Source organism: Ovis canadensis, chromosome 1, assembly GCF_042477335.2.
Source record: "Ovis canadensis isolate MfBH-ARS-UI-01 breed Bighorn chromosome 1, ARS-UI_OviCan_v2, whole genome shotgun sequence".
Lineage (NCBI taxonomy): Eukaryota > Metazoa > Chordata > Mammalia > Artiodactyla > Bovidae > Ovis > Ovis canadensis.
This window is the reverse complement of record NC_091245.1, coordinates 32,005,673-32,031,303: the sequence shown is the minus strand read 5'-3', so window position 1 is coordinate 32,031,303 and position 25,631 is coordinate 32,005,673. Positions and strand designations below refer to the sequence as shown.

The window sequence follows — 25,631 nt, the reverse complement described above, 5'->3', positions numbered from 1 at the left end:
TCCAGCATGTCTAAACTTTCATGTTTGCTCCAACTTCTTCAATTCATCCAACAAATATTTACTGAGCAGGTACTGTATGCCAGGCACTGTGCTAAGTGTTGGGTATAACACAATGAATAAAACAGTTATAATTCCTATTCCTTTCTGATTGGACAGATAAATAAATGATGGATCATTAAACACAGGAATTTGATTGCTTTGGATATTCCGAAAGAGACTGGGCATATGCTATGTGTGTTGGGAGGAGGCTGATAGTCATTTTAGGGTAGATATCTGGGAAAAGGCTTTCCAAGGTTAGAATTTAAGAATGAAAGAATTGTTCTGCCCGTAACACACTTTGCCATGCTTTTTGCTTGGCTGAGTACTTTATTATTTAAACCTGAATTCAAATTTTGCTTTCCCTAGGAACCAAAACTCAGAGAGCTTTTGGGTACCTATTTTGGGTTATGTACCCCTTTTAATCAGAACATTCTTTTCACGGTTGTATTGGTCTTATTTCTTCCCTGTCTCTTCCTCTACATGGAAACTTCCTGAGGTGGGGCCTGGGCTTTCTAATCCAAAGTATCATGTGGCCTCTATACCAAAAGATAGTTTGTTAAATTGGTTAATGAAGAAAGACCTGCTTTCAAAAAATTTGCAAAATGATTTATGGTCAAAATAAGCAGACATTTCCAATTTTAGGGGATCTGGAAAGCCTGTGCCAAGCTGAAGCAAGCAAGGACAGGAAACATTTTGTCAGCTGGAGACTGGGGATTGAGAGAGAGAAGTGGGGATGATTTGCTGTGGGAGAGAGGAGGGCAGCATGTACATGGAAGACGTGTGTTTGGGAAGCTTCACTGGACCATGAGGCACGTGATCAGGAAAGTGGTGTCACGAGCAGGAAATGTTAACTTGGCAGGAGATGGGGGAGAGCCCTGGAATACAAAGTTGGAGTTGTAAGAAAACAAAATGTGGACACGCTTTCTGTTGGAAAGACTTCATATTAAAAGTGAACATTTTGAAAGCTTTTTTGATTGGTGAAAGAAACAAACTTGGAATAATGCCACCACAGACTGAGGGGGAATTGCCCTTTCTCAGGTGCCATTCTTATGAGCCAAGAATTTGGTGTTTAAAAGTTTCTATTGAGGGAATACCATGTAATATAGTTTGAAATAAAGGTATAATAACCTTATGAAGAAGAGCACTTTATAACTGATACCATTGTGAATGGGGTGAAATTATTAAAGGAATGACTTTGATAAAGCTTTTATACACAGGCAAAATGTATTCATTACGTTTCTACATAGTGATCTACTTTTAGCATGTAATTTGTAGTCCTCAAGACTTTCAACAAAAAAATAGAAGTCCATCCTTACCAAAAAAAAAAAAAAAAAAAACCATGCGGAGACACAGAGGTTAGGTTATTTGCTCAAGCTCATGTAGCCAATAAGGATTCAAACCCTGGCAACTGGAGTCCCAATCCACTCTCTTCACTGCCACACTAAGCTAATCTCCTAGTGATATTTTATCTTGATCTTTCATGATCTTTATCTTGATCTTTCTTTTAGTATTTCCCTAGTATAAATTTTTAATCTTTTTTCTGATTTCCACATTCTTGTTCACCGTGGCTTGTATAAATATAGCTGAATTGGCTTAAAAAAAAATCTAATATAATGACCTGTCTTAACTCCTACCTTGCCCTTGACGTAAAGTTTAATCTTCTGAAATATCATGGTGCTGACAGCATTTTCCTCAGGACAGCAATTTCCTTGTCTTCTGTGCTTGCATATTCCTTACTGCTCTGTCTAGTTTCAGTTTATTTGCTGGGGGTTATTAGAATATAGTATGCAGGACTTAATACCAGGGCAAAGTATAGCAATTTGTTAAAAACAAACAAACACAAACAACCTTTATCCAGGACCTAGTAGTTTTGTATTGGGAGAGCCCTATTTATAGAAAATTCTTTTGCCTGCCTGCCAAATAGGCTTCCCAGGTGGCTCAGTGGGTAAAGAATCCTCCTGCTGCAGGAGACACTGGTTTAATCCCTGGATTGGGAAGATCCCCTGAAGGAGGGCATGGCAACCCACCCCAGTATTCTTGCCCTGATAATTTCATGGACAGAGGAGTCTGGCTTGTTTTAGTCCATGGGTTCACAAAGAGTCAGAAACAACTGAGTGACTAATATTTTCTCTGCTGAATAAGGGAGTCCAGAACTATGGGCAAGAGGACAACATACTTAGAGTCACACTTTAGGAAGAGTAACTTGACCTAGACCCTTCTGCAGAAAGCTTTGGAGGGAAGATTGGATTCAACATATTTATTCAGTTCAGTTCAGTCCCTCAGTCATGTCCGACTCTTTGCAACCCCATGAATTGCAGCATGCCAGGCCTCCCTGTCCATCACCAACTCCCAGAGTTCACTCAGACTCATGTCCATCAAGTCTGTGATGCCATCCAGCCATCTTATCCTCTGTCGTCCCCTTTTCCTCCTGCCCCAGTCCCTCCCAGCATCAGAGTCTTTTCCAATGAGTCAACTCTTCACATGAGGTGGCCAAAGTACTGGAGTTTCAGCTTTAGCATCATTCCTTCCAAAGAACACCCAGGGCTGATCTCCTTTAGAATGGACTGGTTAGATCTCCTTGCAGTCCAAGGGACTCTCAAGAGTCTTCTCCAACACCAAAGTTCAAGAGCATCAATTCTTCGGCGGTCAGCTTTCTTCACAGTCCAACTTTCGCATGCATACATGACCACTGGAAAAACCACAGCCTTGCCTAGACGGACCTTTGTTGGCAGAGTAATGTCTCTGCTTTTGAATATGCTGTCTAAGTTGGTTATAACTTTTCTTCCAAGGAGTAAGCGTCTTTTAATTTCATGGTTGCAGTCAACATCTGCAGTGATTTTGGAGCCCCAAAAGATAAAGTCTGACACTATTTCCACTGTTCCCCATCCATTTGCCATGAAGTGATGGGACCAGATGCCATGATCTTCATTTTCTGAATGCTGACCTTTAAGCCAACGTTTTCACTCTCCTCTTTCACTTTCATCAAGAGGCTTTTTAGTTCCTCTTCACTTTCTGCCATAATGGTGGTGTCACCTGAGGTTATTGAGATTTCTTCCGGCAATCTTGATTCCAGCTTGTGCTTCTTCCAGCCCAGCGTTTCTCATGATGTACTCTGCATATAAGTTAAATAAGCAGGGTGACAATATACAGCCTTGACATACTCCTTTTCCTATTTGGAACCAGTCTGTTTTTCCATGTCCAGTTCTAACTGTTGCTTCCTGACCTGCATACAGGTTTCTCAAGAGGCAGGTCAGGTGGTCTGGTATTCCCATCTCTTTCAGAATTTCCCACAGTTTACTGTGATCCACACAGTCAAAGGCTTTGGCATAGTCAATAAAGCAGAAATAGATGCTTTATTAATAGATGTTTCTGGAACTCTCTTGCTTTTTCAATGATCCAGCAGATGTTGGCAATTTGATCTCTGGTTCCTCTGCCTTTTCTAAAACCCTCTGGAAGTTCACGGTTCACGTATTGCTGAAGCCTGGCTTGGAGAATTTTGAGCATTGCTTTACTAATGTGTGAGATGAGTGCAATTGTGTGGTAGTTTGAGCATTCTTTGGCATTGCCTTTCTTTGGGATTGGAATGAAAACTGACCTTTTCCAGTCCTGTGGCCACTGCTGAGTTTTCCAAATTGGCTGGCATATTACATGCAGCACTTCCACAGCATTGTCTTTCAGGATTTGAAATAGCTCAACTGGAATTCCATCACCTCCACTAGCTTTGTTTGTAGTGATGCTTTCAAAGGCTCACTTGACTTCACATTCCAGGATATCTGGCTCTAGGTGAGTGATCATACCATCGTGATTATCTGGGTCGTGAAGATCTTTTTTGTACAGTTCTTCTGAGTATTCTTGCCACCTCTTCTTAATATCTTCTGCTTCTGTTAGGACCCTACCATTACTGTCCTTTATGGAGCCCATCTTTGCATGAAATGGTCCCTTGGTGTCTCTAATTTTCTTGAAGAGATCTCTGGTCTTTCCCATTTTGTTTTTCCCTCGATTTCTTTGCACTGATCGCTGAGGAAGGCTTTCTTATCTCTCCTTGCTATTCTTTGGAACTCTGCATTCAGATGCTTATATCTTTCCTTTTCTCTTCTATTCTTTTCACAGCTATTTGTAAGTCCTCCTCAGACAGCCATTTTGCTTTTTTGCATTTCTTTTCCATGGGGATGGACTTGATCCCTGTTTCCTGTACAATGTCACGAACTTCAGTCCTTAGTTCATCAGGCACTCTATCTGTCAGATCTAGTCCCTTAAATCTATTTCTCACTTCCCCTGTATAATCATAAGGGATTTGATTTAGGTCATACCTGAATGGTCTAGTGGTTTCCCTTACTTTCTTCAATTTAAGTCTGAATTTGGCAATAAGGAGCTCATGATCTGAGCCACAGTCAGCTCCTGGTCTTGTTTTGGCTGACTGTATAGAGCTTCTCCATCTTTGGCTGCAAATAATATAATCAATCTGACTTTGGTGTTGACCATCTGGTGATGACCATGTGTAGAGTCTTCTCGTGTTTTTGGAATATTATTAAAGTTGCTAAGATGAAAAAGTGATCAAAATGTGTTCTGAGATGGTGATAAAAATGAGGATATTTTATGATTAAATGATACTTACGAAGTCACTTAAGCCTATTGAAACCTGACCAATTTCTATTTCATGTGATGGAATATATCTTCTGTAGTATGGCCTCAGATGGATCAATTATTAAAGACATTTGTAGCAGATGGAACACTGATGGAAAAGAGCACAATTGGGGGTGAGAAGGGAGATGGAAGATGATATCTGAGTTCTTGTAAGCTTGGATAGTTTGTATGTCATGTCCTGGTAGGTATTAGGTGGAAGAGATGCCTAAACAACTCTGGATTGTATTGTTTCTAGATAATCCAGACCTCTGCTTTTCATCTCCTTTTGTTCATTAGAATCTCTCCTAGAGTCACCAAGGAAAGGAAGCAGAGGGGGGATCTTGAAAAGGACACTGGAGCACCTTCTGCAGTCTGGTGCTGGTGGGGCCTGTGGCATGTCTTCTTACTTCTCTGAACCTTAGTTTCAGCCTGTGATATGACAAAAAACAATCCTTGTCCTGTCAAGTTCATTAAGCTCTCTAACTAGATCCCTATAAAAGCTAAAACAAGTTGCAGAGAGGCAAAGAGCTGACCACAACGGTCACATGGCTAGCAGGGGTAAAAAGTGTTAATGACTCTTCCAAAAGAACAATACGGCACTATGTATCTACAATGCCCAAACCCTTTCTGCAATTCTGCTACAAGCAATTAGCTCTAGTAAAAAATAAAGGAAACATTAAAATTATATACAAAATGTCTACCTCAGGGCTGTATATAAAAAGAAATGTTTAATACAACCTAAATTCACTAGGAATATTAGTCAACATGACCACTTAAGTGTTATGTAAAATAGTTTCCAGTGACATGGGTAAGTGCTTTCACTATAATTGAAAAATAGCAGAATGCAAAATTATATATACAGTTTTGATCACAATTCAGTTCTTAAAAGTGCTTAGAAAATGTTTAGAAGGAAATTTGGACCTTTGAGAGGTCATATTATGCTTAATTTGTCTCTTTTATAGTTCTGCTTCCAGTTTTTTAAATACTCAGGATACAGTGCTTTATAATAAGTAAAGAAAATAAACTGTTCAGTAGGCATTTGCTTTGCCTACTCCCTGCACACATAGCTATGCTGCTGCTAAGTTGCTTCAGTCGTGTCTGACTGTGTGATCCCATAGATGGCAGCCCACCAGGCTCCACTGTTCCTGGGATTCTCCAGGCAAGAACACTGGAGTGGGTTGCCATTTCCTTCTCCAATGCATGAAAGTGAAAAGTGAAAGTGAAGTCGCTCAGTCGTGTCCGACTCTTGGCGACCCCGTGGACTCTAGCCTACCAGGCTCCTCTATCCATGGGATTTTCCAGGCAAGAGTACTGGAGTGGGTTGCCATTGCCTTCTCCCACATAGCTATAGCTCCTTCCTAACAAGTCCATGTATGAATTCTCACTGAACACTTCCTCTTTGCCTAGCATTGTGATAAGCTTGTAGTAGATATATCTGGAATCCTTCTCTGGATCCCATCTTTTGTGAACCTAAAATGGAGATATAAATGAGTGAACATCAGACAGGTAGTAAAGTAACTGCTGAGCTCCTTCCTTGTTATAGACTCCAAAGGCAATGGACATTGAGCAAAGAGTGATGGGAGATCCCTAGGCAAGTCCTGGAAAGCCTTTTATACAAGATCCCTAAGCAAATTCTTAAAAGCCTTGGCTAAGCTGCATCTTTCTATTTTATTGAACTATAGTTGACTTACAATATTGTATTAGTTTCAAGTGTACAGCACAGTGATTGAGTTTATTTTTTTCTGATTATGTCCCATCAGGGTATTATACGGAATATAATTTCCTATGCTGCACAGTATATCCTTGCTTCTTATCTGTTTTACATATAGTAGTCTATCTCTGTTAGTCTTATATTCCTAGGCTGCATCTTTAATGCTGGTTAGATGCCACATCCTTAATATTCTGTCAGACACTGGGACCATAATCTGAAGGGAATGGTGACACAGTGTCACTAAGAACTTTTAAAATTCCTCTGACATAGTATCCTTGTGATTCTAATTTACCCAGTGAAGAGTTACTGTGTTCTGATGTGCAGACACCACGTACATACAAATGGTCGACAGAGGAAGGGTCAGTTTTGCTCACATCAATGATGAACATATAAATTGCCAATATCCGCTGGATCATCAAAAAAGCATGAGTTTCAGAAAAACATCTATTTCTGCTTTATTGACTACACCAAAGACTGACTGTGTGGATCACAATAAACTGTGGAAAATTCTGAAAGAGATGGGAATACCAGACCCCCTGACCTGTTTCTTGAGAAAAATATATGCAGGTCAGGAACCAACAGTGCAAACTGGACATGGAACAACAGACTGGTTCCAAATAGGAAAAGGAGTATGTCAAGGCTGTATATTGTCACCCTACTTATTTAACTTATATGCAGAGTACATCATGAGAAACGCTGGGCTGGATGAAGCACAAGCTGGAATTGATTGCCGGGAAAAATATCAATAACCTCAGAGATGCAGATGACACCACCCTTATGGCAGAAAGTGAAGAAGAACTAAAGAACCTCTTGATGAAGGTGAAAGAGGAGAGTGAGAGAGTTGACTTAAAGCTCAACATTCAGAAAACTACAATCATGGCATCCAGTCCCATCACTTCATGGCATCCAGATGGGGAAACAGTGGCAGACTTTATTGTTTTGGGCTCCAAAATCACTGCAGATGGTGATTACAGCCATGAAATTAAAATATGCTTACTCCTTGGCAGGAAAGTTATGACCAACCTAGACGGTATATTAAAAAGCAGAAATAGTACTTTTCCAACAAAGGTCCGTCTAGTCAAGGCTATGGTTCTTCCAGTAGTCATGTATGGATGCGAGAGTTGGACTATAAAGAAAGCTGAGCACCAAAGAATTGATGCTTTTGACCTGTGGTATTGGAGAAGGCTCTTGAGAGTCCCTTGGACAGCAAGGAGCTCCAACCAGTCCATCCTGAGGGAGATCCGTCCTGAGTATTCACTGGAAGGACTGATGTTGAAGCTGAAACTCCAATACTTTGGCCACCTGACGCAAAGAGCTGACTCTTTGGAAAAGACCCTGATGCTGGGAAAGATTGAAGGCGGGAGGAGTAGGGGACGACAGAGGATGAGATGGTTGGATGGCATCACTGACTCAATGGACATGAATTTGGTTAAACTCCAGAAGTTGGTGATGGACATGGAGGCCTGGCGTGCTACAGTCCATGGGGTCCTAAAGAGTTGGACACAACTGAGTGACTGAACTAAACAAGTGAAGAAACATTTTGAAGCAGCAGGCATGATCAAAGACTGTAGACTTTGTTGTCAAGCACACTTGGATACAAAGCCACTGGGTTCAAAGCACTGTTTCTGTGACCATGATAAGTTATGAAGATCATCTGTTTCCCACTTTGTAAAACGTTATGAAACACTGATTGTTGCAATGCTTACTGTAAAAAACACATTAGTTAAGATATGTAAAATGCCAAGCGTAAGACTTGATACACAGGTGCTCAAAAATTGTTTCTTCTGTAATACCCTCTCCAGTCTCTGCATCGTTTTCTGCTCAACACTAATTGGGATAGTCCTGTCTCATAGTGAGGGTCCATTTTATCATTCATGTTCTATTTAGGTGAAGAAACTAAGGCTCAGAAAGGAGAGAAAGTATGATTATAAACAAGTTGATCTCTTGCTTCTGGCTTCAGATTTGTTTTTTGTTTTTGTTTTTTTTTAATTTTTATTTTATATTAGAGCACAGTTGATTCACAATGTGTTAGTTTTGGGTGTATAGCAAAGCAATATAGTATAGCTATTATTTTTCAGATTCTGGTTTCAAATTTGGATTGCCACAGATCAGACGTTAGCAAGCTATGGCCTGGGAGCTAGATATGGCCAGCCACTTATTTATATGAACATAGTAACAATAGCAATGTCAAATTGTTATGATAGATAGCATGCCTTTCAAAGTGTAAAATATTTTACTCTCTGGCCTTGCCATAGATTATCAAAACATACTTCTAGATGACTTTCTAATTTTTTGGTAAAACACAATTGCCCAAAAACTATTGATGGTTCCATGAAGACTTTAGTTCAATCTTAATTTACTTGCACAAAATATTTTTCTTCTCAGTGATGAACTTAAAGGAAAATCTTGGAAGCCAAAGTTTTTGATGTTGAAAGAAAAAAAGAAAAAAGATGCTAAAGAATCAGAAAGGTAAGCACGCAAGTGCACTCACACTACAGCTTTTGTTGCAGTTTATACCTCTTACTAGCTGTGTGATCTTGTCAGGTTATTAAATTTGACATTTGGATTCCTCATCTACTGAATGAGAATATTAACGTCTATATTACAGTACAACAGAGAGGATTAAAAGAGAGAGAGGATATGAAAACGCAAAGTGTCACACACACTTATCATTCCTGCTTTTGGTAGATAGGGAGCAAGAGAAGAATTCTCGCCATCATTTTTTATCAAAGGATGAAAAACTTCCTGTCTTCCTCTAGGCTGTAGGAACCTTTTCCCTGTAAGAATGAACTTAAATAATACACCATTTAGAACTTGAATGATGCCTTGAAAAGAGAAACTGGGTATCACATAGCAAGGCTGGTTTCCCTAACATCAGTTCAGTCAGTTCAGTTGAGTTCAGTCGCTCAGTCGTGTCCGACTCTTTGCGACCCCATGAATCGCAGCACACCAGGCCTCCCTGTCCATCACCATCTCCCGGAGTTCACTCAGGCTCATGTCCATCGAGTCCATGATGCCATCCAGCCATCTCATCCTGGGTCGTCCCCTTCTCCTCCTGCCCCCAATCCCTCCCAGCATCAGAGTCTTTTCCAATGAGTCAACTCTTCGCATGAGGTGGCCAAAGTACTGGAGCTTCAGCTTCAGCGTCATTCCTTCCAAAGAAATCCCTGGGTTGATCTCCTTCAGAATGGACTGGTTGGATCTCCTTGCAGTCCAAGGGACCCTCAAGAGTCTTCTCCAACACCACAGTTCAAACGCATCAATTCTTCAGCGCTCAGCCTTCTTCACAGTCCAACTCTCACATCCATATATGACCACAGGAAAAACCATAGCTTGACTAGACGGACCTTAGTTGGCAAAGTAATGTCTCTGCTTTTGAATATACTATCTAGGTTGGTCATAACTTTTCTCCTTGATACAATATAATTCTAGTGATCACTACATTAGTGTTAGAAATAAAACTGTTTTATTGACTCAAGATCTATCCTTTATTCATGTGATTCAATTTCCTAGGTGGCTGTGGGGGGAGGTGATGTTTTTTACTATCTCTGATGGTGACTTAGTGCTCTGTGCTTCAGTCTTCTCAGTTGCTGGGATCTAGGGCAGGAGCTGAGGGACTTTAAGTAATGTCCTGGGGAAATCCTTGTCTAAACAGTCACTGGGCTGAAAACACTGTATGGTCTATCTGCTCTGGGAAATCTGTCTAGAAAAGTCCTACAGGGGCACCCCAGAAGAAATCAGACATCAATCTATACCAAATTTAAACTCAGAGGATGGCATAGGGTGAGGATGGGCCTTCTCTAAGTTTTTAAGTTTAGACTTGATGTAATTTACTTTTCCCAAGTTGGAAAGATGTATTCAAGACTACAAAAGCATCTTTCTACCTTACACATCACACTTCTACTTTTGCATTTTGTTGTTCAGTCACTCAATCATGTCCAACTTTTTGCAACATCATGGACTGCAGCACACCAGGCTTCTCCATCCTTCACCATCCCCCAGAGTTTGCTGAAACTCATGTCCATTGAGTCAGTGATGCCGTCCAACCATCTCATCCTCTGTCTCCCACTTCTCCTGCCCTCAGTCCTTCCGAGCATCAGGGTCTTTTCCAATAAGTCTGCTCTTCACATCAGGTGGCCAAAGTATTGGAGCTTCAGCATCAGTCCTTCCAGTGAATATTCAGGGTTGATTTCCTTTAGGATTTACTGGTTTGATCTCCTTGCTGTCCAAGGGGACTCTTAATCATCACCTCCAGCACCACACTTTGAAACCATTGATTCATCAGCACTCAGCCTTTATTATGGCCCAACTTTTACATCAGTACACGACTACTGAAAAAACCATAGCTTTGACTATATGGACCTTTGTTGCAAAGTGATGTCTCTGCTTTTTAGTATGCTGTCTAGGTCTGTCATAGGTTTTCGTCCAAGGAACAAGCATCTTTTAATTTTACATAGCATAGCAAAATACAATTCCAAGAAATGAAATATCAGTGAAATTTTTTACTTTCCCCATCTCCTGCCATAAAGAAAAAGCTTTCCTCAGTCCATGGGATTCTCCAGGCAAGAATGCTAGAGTAGGTTGCCATTTCCTACTCCAGGGGATCTTCCCGACCCAGGGATCAAACCCACATACCCTATGTCTCCTGCACTGCAGGTGGATTCTTTACCCTCTGAGCTATTGGGGAAACCCACTATTTTAATGACTATACGTAAATCGCTTTATTTCAAGTGCTTTATTTCTTACAACAAACTGATGAGTAATTTGAAAATGCAATACTGAGTTTAACATTATTCCTGTAGATTGATGTATCAATTTCTATGCATTCTTTGTTCCTTCTTAAATGATTTTTTTTTACCATAACTTACTCTACCAATAAGTAAGGATTATGTTTTTAGTGTAATTTTACTGCTACCCTTTTATTATCCCTTTATTAATCAGGATGATGGCTAGTTCTCAGAGAAGTTTGAGGGCAGTTTCCTGGTATAAAGGCATGGAAATGATAGCCCACCTTCTAAGATGTTCCATGTAGACTTTGAATGTTATATGGAAAAGGACAGCTGGAAAGGGGGGTTGGGCCAGATTATAAAATACCCTGTGTACAACACAATGGGACCTGACTTTATCTTACAGTAGAGGCAGCAGAGATAGACCAGAAGGTTTTAAGCAAGAGAGTGATATGATCAATTAAATTTTAGAAAGATGACTCTGGAGGCAGGTACCCAGATGGATTTGAGAAAGAAGAGGCAACAATAAGATGGTATAAAATTACACACAGAATTATACCTGAATTTATCCTGGAGTAGAATGAGTTTATAGCTTTGGAAGCTTAAAGAGTTTTTTATATATAGTAACACTTAACTCTACTTGCACATTTCTTGCCATCTAGGAGTTTCTTCAAAACCAAGAAGCAAAATTTAGAGAAGGACAGGATGAAAAGAGAAGAAAGACTTTTTAGAGAGAGATTCAAGGTATGTTCTTCTCTGAAGGTAAACATTAGCAGAGGAATTAAAATTTAAAAAAAAATTCTGTTAAGTGTGGTGCACATCTGCCTCTCTGGGACTGTCATGATCTTTGATTAAACATGTGATAGGTTAATTTTTCTCAATACACTTCTGTATTATCATGCCTTCGTACATGCTATTTCTTCTGCCTGGAAAAACTGCTAAGTTGTTCTTTAAGACTCTATTCAAATGTCATCTACTCTTCCCTAACTCCTTGAGCCAAAGTGTGTGTGTGTCTGTGTGTGTGTGTGTAGTCTGAACTAAGTCTTGAGTCCCTTTTAAAGGACAGATTTTTGTCTTGTTCAAGTTCCCCCTTAGCTCCCAACATAAAAATGGATACACTAAATGATTAAACAACTCTGTCATTGAGTCCATGGGGCATTTTTCTGTAATTTCAAGGTTCAGACACTCCTCCCTTCTGATTTCATGTACTGTCACAGTGAGAATTATTAAGAAACATATACTGAACACCTCCCGCGTACCAGACACTGGATTGAGAGAGAGTTATACAAAGCTCTTCGTGTCATGACCTTCGTCTTCCCGGTTTTATTTCGTGCCATTCTTCCAGCGTGCACTTTGCGCCTCGTTCTCTTTCTCAAGTGAACATCCACCTGCATCCTTGTCCCGCTCTTTCCTTCCTCTAGACGTTGACCTGATCCGTTCCACTGTCCAGTGTACCCTTGCTGCTTCTCCATCTCACTAGCACCTGTTCATCTGTGATGACCTAGTCCAGGCATCTCCTCTAGGAACTCACACTTGCTGATTAAAGAAATTGCTCTTCCTCTATAATACTCTATACCTGAGCAAACCTCTAGCTTATCACAAAACATTAGTATTATTGCAATACATGTTCATCAGTTAAACTTTGAATTCCTGGAGGACAGGGGTTATACTATGTATCATGTCCATGTAGCGAGCGTTATAGTAGTACCTAACACTGTGTAAAAATGTTTTTGGACTCAATTTAGGAATAAACACAAATACTTCTTAATCATTAATAAGTTCTGCTTGAACCAAGCTAATTTGAGTTACTAGATCTATAAATTATAATATGAAATTACTTCCTGTGAACCATGATGTTATTTGATTAGTTGAAAAATGAATGTGTAACAATTACTTGTTGAAAGGGCCCTATGTTCCATCTAGTGCTTTTATTCACCACTGTATTTCTGATGCTCTCATAGGCAGCAGAAATTCCCATTCTCTTGAGTCTATTCTTCCCAGTCACCTGTGGTGAGTCTCCTTGATATATCATTAAAAAAACTATACAGTTTCAATAATTTTTACTCATCTCAAACCACACCCAACCAAACTATTGGGTGCTTCATCTGTGTCAGGCATTGAGGGTGCAAGGATGGATAGAACTGCTTCCAATTTTTATTTTAGGAGACAATATGTTGATTAAATGTCACCATTATACATGGCAGTCATGAAAGCCTTCATGAATAGTGCTTAAGAGAAAAAAAGCATTTCAGGCAGAGAAAACAGCAAGAGCAATGCATTGGAAATATGGAAGGTACACAGTGCATTCAGGATTATCATATAGCTTGATGACGCTTCAGTGAAGGGAAAAGAAAGAGAGGGGGATGGGGAACGATGTTGTTCAAAGGACCCTAAACGACAAACTAAGAAATCTGGGTTTGAATGAAGAGTTTTTAGAATTTTATTTTAAGAAATCAGATTTGTATTTTAAGCAATCATTGTGAACGGTGGTCTGGAAAGGGTAAGATCAGTTAGGAAGCTATTGCTCTGTTAGGCAAAAGAAAAACCTGTCTTGTGGATTAGATCGCATTTGGTACCCATCACAATTCATCATCCAAATCCAGGACACTTCTGAGCGGAAGGAGGCACACTTAATCATAGTAAGGATTTATAAGTAGAGACATTAAATATAAAGAGACTATCCTGAGCAAAGGAAGATGTGTGGCTACCCTATTTATTGAAGTAGACATCTGCAAGCATAAGCTACATATTCTAGAACTTTTTCCAATAAGTGGATTTTAATACATTAAAAGGTGGTATACCTGTACATGGATAGGTTGGCTAGTTAATAACACACACACACACACACAAAACAAACAAACTCTCCTAAGGCCAGAAATCAAATCCCTCAGTTGTTCCACAAGTGTTTGTCTTTAACCACAAAAGGATAGTGGGACATGCTCCCACACACCATTCCTAAAGTGAAAGTCGCTCAGTCGTGTCTGACTCTTTGCAATCCCATGGACTTAGTCCATGGAATTCTCCAGGCCAGAATACTGGATTGGGTAGCCTTTCCCTTCTCCAGGGATCTTCCCAACCCAGGGACTGAACCTAGGTCTCCCACGTTGGAGGCTGATTCTTTACCAGCTGAGCCACAATGGAAGCCCAAGAACACTGCAGTGGGTAGCCTATCCCTTCTCTAGCAGATCTTCCAGACCCAGGAATCAAAACGGGGGTCTCGTGCATTGCAGGCGGATTCTTTACCAACTGAGCTCTCAGGGAAGCACACACCATTCCTACCTCTTTAAAATACGTGTAGCTATTTATACATGTATTGCAGCTATTAATACATGTATGCAAGAATATATGAGCCCACTAGAAAGGAAGGGTGGAAAGAGTGCCATCTAGAAATGCTGTATATATAAGAACATTATAAACTCTAAAGCACTACCACACACAGAGGCTTTCTGTTTCCCTCTTTGTATAACTTGTCCTTTCCTGGGTTTACTGATTGACTTCATTACTGGAACAGTTAATATACCATTCACAATACTTAGTTTACACCAATGTTACCACCTTCCCACCTCCCAGAATTCCTTCTACTTCAATTAGAGAATGGGTATGAAAACATTTTGAAAATATGATCTTACCAAACAAATGTAAAGGTTTGTGATGATAAATAAACATATTATATTTCTTTAAATAACCTTTCTTTCCCTAAATATCTTGCTGTTTTCTTTTTCCTTAGACATTAGTTAACAAATATCTGGCCTCTTGAGTTTATTTTGAGGTTACCATAGTATGTCTTCCATTAATGTTGTTATAATGAAAAAGAATAAATCTACGCAAGCATATTCTGATTAGTAATTTTTTCTTTCAGTATGACAAAGAGATTACTGTCATCAACACAGCAGTGGTGTGTTCCAATAATTCAAGAAATGGAATATGTGACTTGCCAATAACCCCTGGAGAAGAACTGGACGTCATTGATATCACTGAAGAAAATCTAGTGATATGCCGCAATTCTGAAGGCAAATGTAAGTTACTAGGTTATTGCCCATAAGATTTCAATCACTGCTTTTGAAAAAAAAAAAAAACTCAAAGCATTATAACTTTCAGATTAGTAATAGTGATTTTTATTTCTATAGATGGATATGTGCTAATTGAACATCTAGATTTCAAGTAAGTGGTTTGACTTTATACTTTAAATCAAATTCTGAATACTTAATACATTACTGTGTACATGAGTCTCAAGGAAAGACTATTGCATATATATACTTCAGGAAAAGTTTGTAAATAAGCAATGCTCTATTCTATAAGGAGGACTTCCCTGGTGGCTCAGATGGTAAACTATCTTCCTGCAATGTGGGAGACCCAGGTTCAATCCCTGTGTCAGGAAGACCCCCTGCAGAAGGAAATGGCAACCCACTCCAGTATTCTTACCTAGAGAATCCCATGGACAGAGGACCCTGGTAGGCTACAACAGTCCATGGGGTCACAAAGAGTCAGATACAACTGAGCAACTAATTCTTTCTTCTATAAAAATTACTTGGAAGAGTAATTTTTTTTGTCTGCCACTCCTGAGTATGTTATCAGACTTCTCTAAGGAGCATATTTGTAAACATTTTAAAGACGTATAAGAATATTAAACTGAATAAGAAATTCCTCCCAAATCTCTTACTCTTCCATGGGCCTGTATTTCAAAGTGTTTGTTTATTTCTCCTCTTTTCCCTCAGGCAACAAGTCTGGTCACCTTAGAGAGATCAAGATCAAGCAGTATGGCCTGCTCGAGTGTGAACTAGTTCTAAGGTCTCAGCCCTGCTTTACGTTAGTTTAGGTTGCCAGCATGAGACAGTGGAATCTGTGGAAGTTTTCATTAAAAGAAAAGTCCTCCACATTTGGATGTTGGTTTCACCACTAAACAGTTATCTTTCAATGTCTATTTCAGTATGTATCTCACTGCTGGCTCAAAATGCGAAACAGTGTGTGCTGGCATTTGAGCACTTGTTTAATGAGCCATGTCCAAAGTTAGAAATCATGCCTTATGGCACCTAGTCAGTTGTGCAGATGGTTGGTTTGCTTCTAATGCTTCTAATATTAGTACACGAGTGTTTATAATTTTAAGACGATGTTGTGCATTTAAATTGGGTGTAATTTAATTCTGAAAAGTAAATAATGTAACCAACATCTTTTAAATACTCCAATTTCAGGTATAATCCTAAAGCAGGAGGACATTTCTACATTGATTTTTATCGTAAAACTAAAAATCTAACAAATGTTGCCAAAAATTGGTTTATTTGGGAATAGGATGCTGAAAAGTAGTTTTTTTCCTAAATTCACCCAACATTTTGAGAATTGCCTAAATATGTTTAAACATTTAAATTATATACTATATCAGTTTAAAATAACCATTTTTTACTTTAGACAACAGGATATTTTTTTGTTTATGCCTTAACATGTATTAAAATAATTTATAAGTATTTTTACTTACAGAGAGTAAAAATAAGCTGATCTGTAAATAACATTCTATTTTTCAAATGATGTACATGGCATGTTAGGCAGGGTGACTCCGACCTTCAAGGGCATGATCCATGGCCTCATCCTCTATACTGTGACACTATTTTTTAAGCTTCTAGGTTCTTTTATCTTTTTTTTTTCTTGTTCCAAATGGCATGTGCCAAGAAAGGCCTCACTTATTCCAGATGAAAAGTATCAAAAGTATTCATAGGGCTTAGAGAGGAAAATAGGTGGAGAGATTATTACAAATAACAGTTATAACAACATATAGGTGACACCGAAACTTGGTCTTTAAACATAATATATTTGCTGGACAAGACACAGAGAAGTCGATGCTCTCCCTGGTGACCAGGAAGAAGTTCAAAGTAGGAGGAGTCTAGTCTATCTGGTAGGAAGTAGCAAGAGCTGAAATGGGGTAAGCCAGGGCTAGAATGTAACAGAGGTCACTTGGACTTTTTCCTCTAGAGAGTAGGAACCATCCAGAGGTCTTAAGCAGGAAGACAACACCAGATGTCTAGAGAGAAAAGGAAAAAAGAATCACGGCAATGTGGTTGACTGATTATGGATGACAGGTAAGAATGAGGAAGACTAGTCATCTTTGCAATATCCAAGGCAAACGAGCCCTAGGCCTTAATTTAAGACAGCTGCAGTAGAAGTATATATGGTACAGGAGCCCCATTAGAGGGAGAGGCAAGAGAGAGACAGAACGGAGACGTGACGATGAGATTTCTCTTTAGGGAGACGAGGTTAAGACTGACACCAAAGACTGGGAATATATTTCTGCTTGCACCTGCCTAAGCCCCCAAATTAAATTTACTACTTTGAGAGGCAGGGCGGCCAGGCAACTGCAGCCCTCTCCCACACTGTGGACACTGTAGGGACAAGGACAGGTGTGGCCCAAGCTGAGTGAGAGGGAGTGCAAGGCTGTGTTGAGCAGAGACCATTCATGCAATAATCCTATACAAAAGAGGACCAAAACCTACTTAACACTCTTGCCACCTCACCAAAACATGCCCTTGGATCCTGAGGCGACAGCGGGACTCAGTTTCACCTGACACAGCTCTGTCCCATTCACGTTCTGTCTCACGGCATGGCCTTGTATTCTGAGTCTGTGACTTAGCTCTGAGTCTCTTATTTCCTCATCAGTAAAGCAGCGCTAATAGCACTTACCTTGTCTACTTCTCAGGATTGTTGTCAGGCTGCAATGTAATAATATAAATAAATAAGTGTCCTAAAACCCTTAATACAGAATACTGTATAAGTGTGGTTATTTTAGTACCTGGCCTTTTGTGAAGTTGGAAGATGTTGAACACAAAAACAGGTTTTTGAAATTAAGACTTGAAAGAATGGCTAGGATATCTCGACCTCTTAAATTCAGAAAATCATCTGTAAGGGAGATCAAGGCAAAAAGGCTGATGTGTACATCACTGCATAAACTGTGTGAGTGTGATATGGCCTCGTAATCAATCCAAGGTGACCTTAGGTGCATCAGGCCATCTGCTCTATTTCCTAAGGAGTGCAGCCACTTCTGATGGACCCCAGGGCTCCCAGAAACATTGTTAGGGAAAAACTGTCATCGTTACTCCCCAGAGAAGAAAATGATAGCCCACTTCAGTATTCTTGCCTGGGAAATCCCATGTACAGAAAGGAGCCTGGTGGGCTGCAGTCCATGGGATAGCAAAAGAATCACTATAATTTAGTAAGAAATCTTTTATGCTAGTAAATCTACTAGCCAAGAAAAGAGGATAAAACTCATATAATGAAAAAGAAGCATGTTGGTTTCAAGGATATGGTTTTTCCAGTGGTCATGTATGGATGTGAAAGTTGGACTGTGAAGAAAGCTGAGCGCCAAAGAATTGATGCTTTTGAACTGTGGTGTTGGAGAAGACTCTTGAGAGTCCCTTGGACTGCAAGGAGATCCAACCAGTTCATTAAGATCAGCCCTGGGTGTTCTTTGGAAGGACTGATGCTGAGGCTGAAACTCCAATACTTTGGCCACCTCATGTGAAGAGTTGACTCATTGGAAAAGACTCTGATGCTGGGAGGGATTGGGGGCAGGAGGAGAAGGGGACGACAGAGGATGAGATGGCTGGATGGCATCACCAACTAAATGGACATGAGTTTGGGTGAACTCTGGGAGTCGGTGATAGACAGGGAGGCCTGGAGTGCTGCGATTCATGGAGTTGCAGAGAGTTGGACACGACTGAGTGACTGAACTGAAGATGTTAATAAAATAATCCAATCTTTCAAAAAAATGGCTAAGATATAAAAATTTTACATAGATATACTTAACAGGTTTTTGAAACAACACTTCTCTATGTTTTTAAAGTATAAACCATTTGGTCTAATATAAACAAATACCTAATAACTACTGATATGGAATACACTTTTAGGAAAAACATTCCATCTACATCAAAGTAGTTATTTCTAATTCATGATCAGCCACATTCCTTCCATTCTTTAAATTACAGTGTGTGAAGTTCAGTTTCAATGCTATTAATCTACAAAGTCCCTTAATACAAACATTATAACTGTAATTTCAGTGATGTCTCAAGCAGATGTCATCTGTCTCTTAGAAACCCTAATCTAGCAAAACATTTCAATGGAAAGACTGAGTTTTTATTTAACTTTTTAATTTTGTATCAAAAGATATCATTAGAGATGACAACACTCTGTCAGAGAAAAAGACAGCTTGCAAAGGGACCTGGACCTAAGAAAGGTTAACGATACCCCCATTCATGTATAGGCCAGGCCACCAGCAACCTGCTAACATGCACCGACAGAGCCGTCCCTTCCTCCTTTTTAGTACCTCTGACACACCTGGTCTTCCAAGCCGCCATAGCATTCTCTACAGCAGGGCCTCTCCCACATATGTTCAGAGCTTTTAAAACATGGGATTCTAGAGGGAAGAAGAAGACAAAAACGTCAATACATAAAGACAAATTGCTAAGAAGTGGTTGTTTTGGGGTAACAAGGGTAAGACTTCAGGCTTTCAACAGTTTTTACACTGATGGCTGCTGAAAATAGAGAACAAGCAATGTAGATGTGGTCCTATGTGCTTATGATGGTCACCTCCTGTATACTTTCTGAAAAACATCCAAGTTGAGATTTCTAAGAGTTCTTTTTTCTTTATCCAAAATTTGAAGAGAACACTTTTGTTTTTGTTACTGTGAATACCTTTTCCCTTTATTTCCTAAATTGTATAGGTAATAGATGCTTATTGTAGGATATCAGAAAAGTATATAAGTTTGAAGAAGCAAATAGAAATCTTATAAATCTCAACTTGGATGTTTTTCAGAAAGTCTATGGGAGGTGACCATCATAAGCACATAGGGCCACCTCTACATTGTTCTCTATTCTCCGAAGCTTTCAGTGTAAAACTCTGTTGTAAGCCTGAAGTCATCTAGGCCTTTCCCTTCCTCTCCTATGATAAGCAGAATTTTGGCTTCAGTGATCTTCTTATCCTGGCTTCAATACCTATAAATATGTTATGTGACTTGGGAGAAAGGAACTTTTTACATGAAATTAAGTTTGTTCACCAGTTGACCTTAAAATAGGGAGATTATTCATGTGAGCCCTATTTAATAGCATGGACCTTGACAACCAGACAGCCCATCAGTCAGAGATGTAGTGAAGAAGAGACAGGAAATGTCTGAAGCATGAGCCCTCTGTGTCTCCCTTTGAGGATGAAAGGAGCCATGGACCAGGCAATGATGTTGGTCTCTAGAAACTGCAAGTGATTCCCAGCGAAGAGCCAGAAGGGAAACGGGCTTGCAGTCCCATAGCAGCATGGAACTGAATTCACCACCAACTTGAATAAGCCTTGAAACAGATTCTGCCCAGAGCTTTTCCCTACTGCTGCTGTGGTTGTCAGCCTGTGTTGACTTGATGCAGAAACACCAGCTAAGCCCACCGGACTTCTGACTTACAGAACTGTAAGATAATAAATTTGTGTTAAGTCACCATGTTTATGGTAACTTCTTATGGCAGCAATAGGAAACTAATACAGTGGCTAAAGTTAGAGACTACAGTGCACAACAAGGAAGAAAGAAGTGGACAAAGATGGTGTGGAGTCGCCAAGGGGTCAGAGGCAGCCAAGTTCTACAACAGCTTTGTCTGCAACTATTAATTGACATGACTGAATAGAAATGACTGAATAATCAATGACTGAATAGAAACAAAAGAGCTTTCAAATTAACCAGAGACTTTAATTTGATTTTGTGAAAAAAGCTTGGAAGCAATCATTTCTCTCTTGTGTTTGTTACCTGTGAGCTTATACAGTGCAAATATTAACTAGGGAGAACCTGTAACTATGAAATGCTGTGTAATTCAAGAGGACACCCATAGCACACAGTTGCTAGAAGACAGATCCTTCCACTGATCATTTAACAGTCACAAAATATATATATATATATATATAACAAAACTGAAATTTGCATCTATGGTTATTAAAACACAAAAGCACTAAAAGTCTGGTCTTTTTTTTTGTTTCCATTTCTTAAATGAATTATAAAACACAATCCCAATTTTAACAGTTAAAAAAATAATCTTACTAGATATGTAATCAAGTGCTTTGATGGGTAAATATATCAGCCTATGGAATTTTTTTCCCCAAGATGTTCTTGAAATTTTTTGGAACAATATCCAATCTTATATTTTCTTATGATTGTCATGGACACAACAACCTAATGGCTGTCAACTTTCAGTTTTGTTTGTTGCATTCCAAAGTCACTGTATGATATTTAAGCATATATGATATTGAACACAAGCATTCTTCCTAAAACAAGATTACTATGCTCAGAGTTCACAGTTCTATAACAATTTTACATTAAACACTCGAAACATTGTACAACCATAGATATTTGTGAGCAGTCTCGAGAAAACACTGTAATTTGGTATGTTAAGGCATCTTCAGCCAACATATTAAGAAGTTCTGAATATCTCTTGCAACAAAAGACATTTAATATTTGAATATTTGATATTTTCAAGAAATTTCAAAAGTCACTTAAAAATAAGAATACCATAATTTGTGAAATTGTGTTCCTAAACGTTCTTCTACATTCTTACCACATAACTTACCTAAAATCAAGATACTCATCCTATCAGTATCAAAGATATCTATTTTAAAAAAAAGGGATTTACATTAAATATGATGATAAACCCTGTATTTAAACAAGGGCCTCCCAACAGTTTCTCACACGTATCTGTGAGGTAGGTTACACCCATATTTTATAGATGAAAACATTAAATGAGGTTAAATGACCTGCTGCCGCCACAGCAGCCAAACTGAGAATCAGATTCCAAATTAGATTTTGTTCTTTGCTCTGCATTCTTTCTTTCCTTTACAAACTTTTTAAAGGGTTGACATATAAAGATTGCTATTCATTGCTTTCATTTTAAAACCATGAGAAGGCAGCCAAACTTTTACCATGGTGACTTAAAAAGTGAAGCGACACAGACAGACACAGCTAGTGGACAATTTCTGACAATGACAGTGAGGCCTGGCCAAAGGAACCCAAACACAAACAGGCAAAGACAAACCATGTGACTGTGGACAGACAAGTAAAAATGAGGGGAATTAGGGAAAAAATACAGTTTAAATACATTGTTAACTAATTATCATTCCTACAATTTAAGAAAGAAGGCACAACTAATTAAGGTGTTTTGCTTTTTTAGTGGGATCTATTTCTCTTTTCCACCTTAGGAAACCATTACCTATCTAGAAAAATGGTTTTTCTTTGTAATAAAATTTAAAAAGGACTTTTACTTGTGAAATATGCAAGCTTAAATTAACAGCAAAAAATGAACTGTGCAGTTCTCCTTGGGTACAATGTTCCTATTCCTTCCTTGAAATTATAAACCAACACAAAGTAGCAAACCTGGAATTAAAAAATTTACACTGTATGAACCTTGTCAAAATTCTATATGTTTAAAAGTGTTGTCATGCTAGAATGTCCTATAAACACTTCACTTTTTCCTCCAAAGAGCTTTCTACGCTAGGATTTCCTTAATTGCACTTTTTCAAATGTAACTTAAATTTACATACCCTGTTTGTCCAGATAAAATCATGAGCTACTTCCATAACATCCGAACTGCTTTATATATAAACAGTAGTCACAGAAAGTCACATACACAACCATGGCTGCAAACTGGCATTGCTGTGCAAGGCTGGCAGTAAACACTGACTCACAAAGTTAATACAGTCCCACAATCTGATCACTTCTAGACTCAGCCTGATTCTTATTAGGTTATGGCTGAAAAAGCTGAATTAAAACTTAATCTAGTCTATACTGTGGGTCCTGTTCTTCAGGTTATTATGTTATTACTGTTCAGTGGCATCATATGCATTATAATTGTATATGGATAAGGCTGGTAAGGATGCCAGCAACTTGTATAAATAAGATATACTCTTAAAAGCTCAAATATAAATTACATTTCAAATTTCTATAAGGTCTGGAAGAATCTGTATCAAGCTGATAATACTTGGTAGTTTGTGAATAGAAATATACTCTATGAGAATAGTATCTTATCATCTAATATGCATATGAAATGAAAAATTACCAATTTGTATATGAAATTTAGATAAGCCTAATTTAGATTAATAGTAAAAAATTATGATAATCTAAGATAGGAGTTAGGGCTGGCTTTACTTTTTAAAAAAGCACTGTGCTGTAAGAATCACATAAATAAAGGAAGAATCATGGCCTAAAAAGTTTCTTCAGTAGTTTTAAGCACCCTCAATAACTTAAAAGTACTTAACAAAAATCAATATATAATCATAAATACATCTAGTTAGTACAATCAACTCATTCTAATAAACTAAAAAATATTAAGACTACTTCATGTCACTCTAAGACTTGAAAGCAATGCGTCTGTGTTTATTTTTATTACTTAGCTACTAAGATGTTTCAGTGATTCAGACTGTTTCCCCCAAGGGAAGGGGGCACATAAAGTGATCATCATGGAACATTATATAGCATTAAAGCTTGTGAAAAGCTTTCTGGTCCTGCTTTCTCATTTGGAAAATCATTAACACACAAGGTGATTTTAATGTATTGAGTAAGTTAATAGATATGGAGGGTCTCTGGATCTAAAGTGACATGAAAGTCACTCAGTTGTGTCTGACTCTGCGACCCCATGGACAATACTGTCCAAGAAATTCTCCAGGCCAGAATACTGGAGTGGGTAGCCTTTTCCTTCTCCAGGGGATCTTCCCAACCCAGGGATCGAACCCAGGTCTCCTGCATTGCAGGCAGATTCTTTATCAGCTGAGCCACAATCACCATTAAAATGAATGGAACACTTCCATCACTCCAAATTTGTCATCTTTTGCTTTATGGCAAGTACACATACATGCTATTAATATTTTAACATATTTGGTTTTCTGGATGATTTTGTCATTTATATTCCAGGGGGGCAGCTGTGTTTAGAAAAACATTCAAGTATGTATCTTCAAAATACCTCGCCAAGCAAATATAGATCATTCACATTAGTATACAATCTCTCAGCATGTAAAAAGTGAACGCTAATACAAATCATATGAAAAGGCAGAGAAGAGACTATTTTAAAGCTCAAAGGTAACCCAGAGGTCTTTTAATCTATCCCTTCCACTTCAGAGGTTATACAAATGAGGCCCAACACAGGAGGTGACTTACAAACAAATTGCACAGATCCCTCATCCAGAATTTTAGAGTCTCTGAGATCTATTACTTTTAAAAAGTACATTCTCTATTTAAAAAGTCACAGAGTGACAAAAGTATCAGGTAAAGAAATGCCAAACTGAAAACGTGGAGGTCTTTTAAAAAGAAATAAAAACAGACAAAACTGTGAGTGTCTAGCATTTAGATACTTAGATTTCACAGTCATTAACAAGATTTTAAATTATTAATCAGTGAAGAGACAAAGATGCAGTGCCTATGGCAGGCAGATTTCAAGATCATTTAGTTTATAAAATCGAAGGTACATTGCTTAGATTAATTCAATAAAATGTACATTTTCAGATAAATCCAAATAGTCAAAGAATCTGTAACAGTTGTCTATGATTATTTTCTCAATTATGTCTCATCTCATATAAAAATCAACTTGTATTCCCTGAGTACAAACTGGCTAGGGAATAAGAGAAAGCAAGCCCAGGATTATGTAACTGTCCCAGGAAACCTATTTGCAGAAAGGAAAGGGGAGAACTGTCTGTACTACCTATAGCCAATTGCCTGACATGCAATACTGTTACTTCCGAATAATTTAGGCTCCTGGATTCTCTTTACGGCTAGCAGGTATCAAGGAATGCAAACACCAGAGGTTACAAAAGTGTCTCAAAAGTCTGTTGATCAAAACAAAAGCCCAACTTGTAATAGTCTTGCCTCCCACCCTACATATATAATTTGGGATGTTGTTTTTTCCTTCATTGAAGAATAACCGGAATTAGATCTAAATTTGGTGTCTTATATAAGTGTTCAGAAAACGTTCACTGATTACACTTTCTGAAAGAAGGAATCAAAGCTATTGACTCATTACCCATTGAGCCAACGCATTAGTCACTAGTCTCTTACACCATTTTTTAGAAGTAATCTTATTTAAGGTTTTTCAGTTATCCATTCAACACAAGAAAGAATAAATTTGGCTCTCCACAAAATACCAAACCTGATTAAGACAATCAAAGTGCTATGAAATAAGTTGTAGGCATGGAAAATTCCACTAACCCAGTGTTTGCTCAAGATTAAAATAATTCTGATTTTGAATCAGATTCTCTCCAACAACTGATAATGGCAAATGAAATCTTAATTTGTATCTACCTAATTATGGCAACCTGGTAAATAGTTTTCTTAAAATCATATTTTCTGAATATGCTTTTCCCCCCAGGGAATAGTAAGTTTAAAACAGTGTTTAATTTGGACAAAGCAGGATTAAACAAATTTAAATGATTTTCTTTTTCCACAGAAGGACTGGTCAAAGTCTTTAATGGTCACATTGACTTTGTCATCTTCAAGCAGGAGAGTAACATTTTCATTTATCAGACTTGCTCAATGAAACCCCCT

General features: G+C 38.5%; 2 protein-coding genes across 2 annotated transcripts in view; one reads left to right on the top strand and one right to left on the bottom strand.

Moving 5' to 3' along the window:
• The window catches only part of FYB2 (FYN binding protein 2), a 132,650-nt gene extending 114,813 nt beyond the window's left edge, over positions 1–17,837 (top strand). Inside the window, exons 14-18 of the mRNA XM_069592672.1 lie at positions 8,759–8,842; positions 11,763–11,844; positions 14,960–15,116; positions 15,228–15,261; positions 15,816–17,837. Of these exons, the coding sequence (XP_069448773.1) occupies positions 8,759–8,842; positions 11,763–11,844; positions 14,960–15,116; positions 15,228–15,261; positions 15,816–15,837 (379 nt within the window). The 3' untranslated portion in view covers positions 15,838–17,837. The remainder of the gene's footprint in view (positions 1–8,758; positions 8,843–11,762; positions 11,845–14,959; positions 15,117–15,227; positions 15,262–15,815) is intronic.
• The window catches only part of PRKAA2 (protein kinase AMP-activated catalytic subunit alpha 2), an 88,188-nt gene continuing 79,276 nt past the window's right edge, over positions 16,720–25,631 (bottom strand). The window contains exon 7 of the mRNA XM_069592698.1: positions 16,720–19,495. Coding sequence (XP_069448799.1) covers positions 19,399–19,495 — 97 coding nt within the window. The 3' untranslated portion in view covers positions 16,720–19,398. The remainder of the gene's footprint in view (positions 19,496–25,631) is intronic.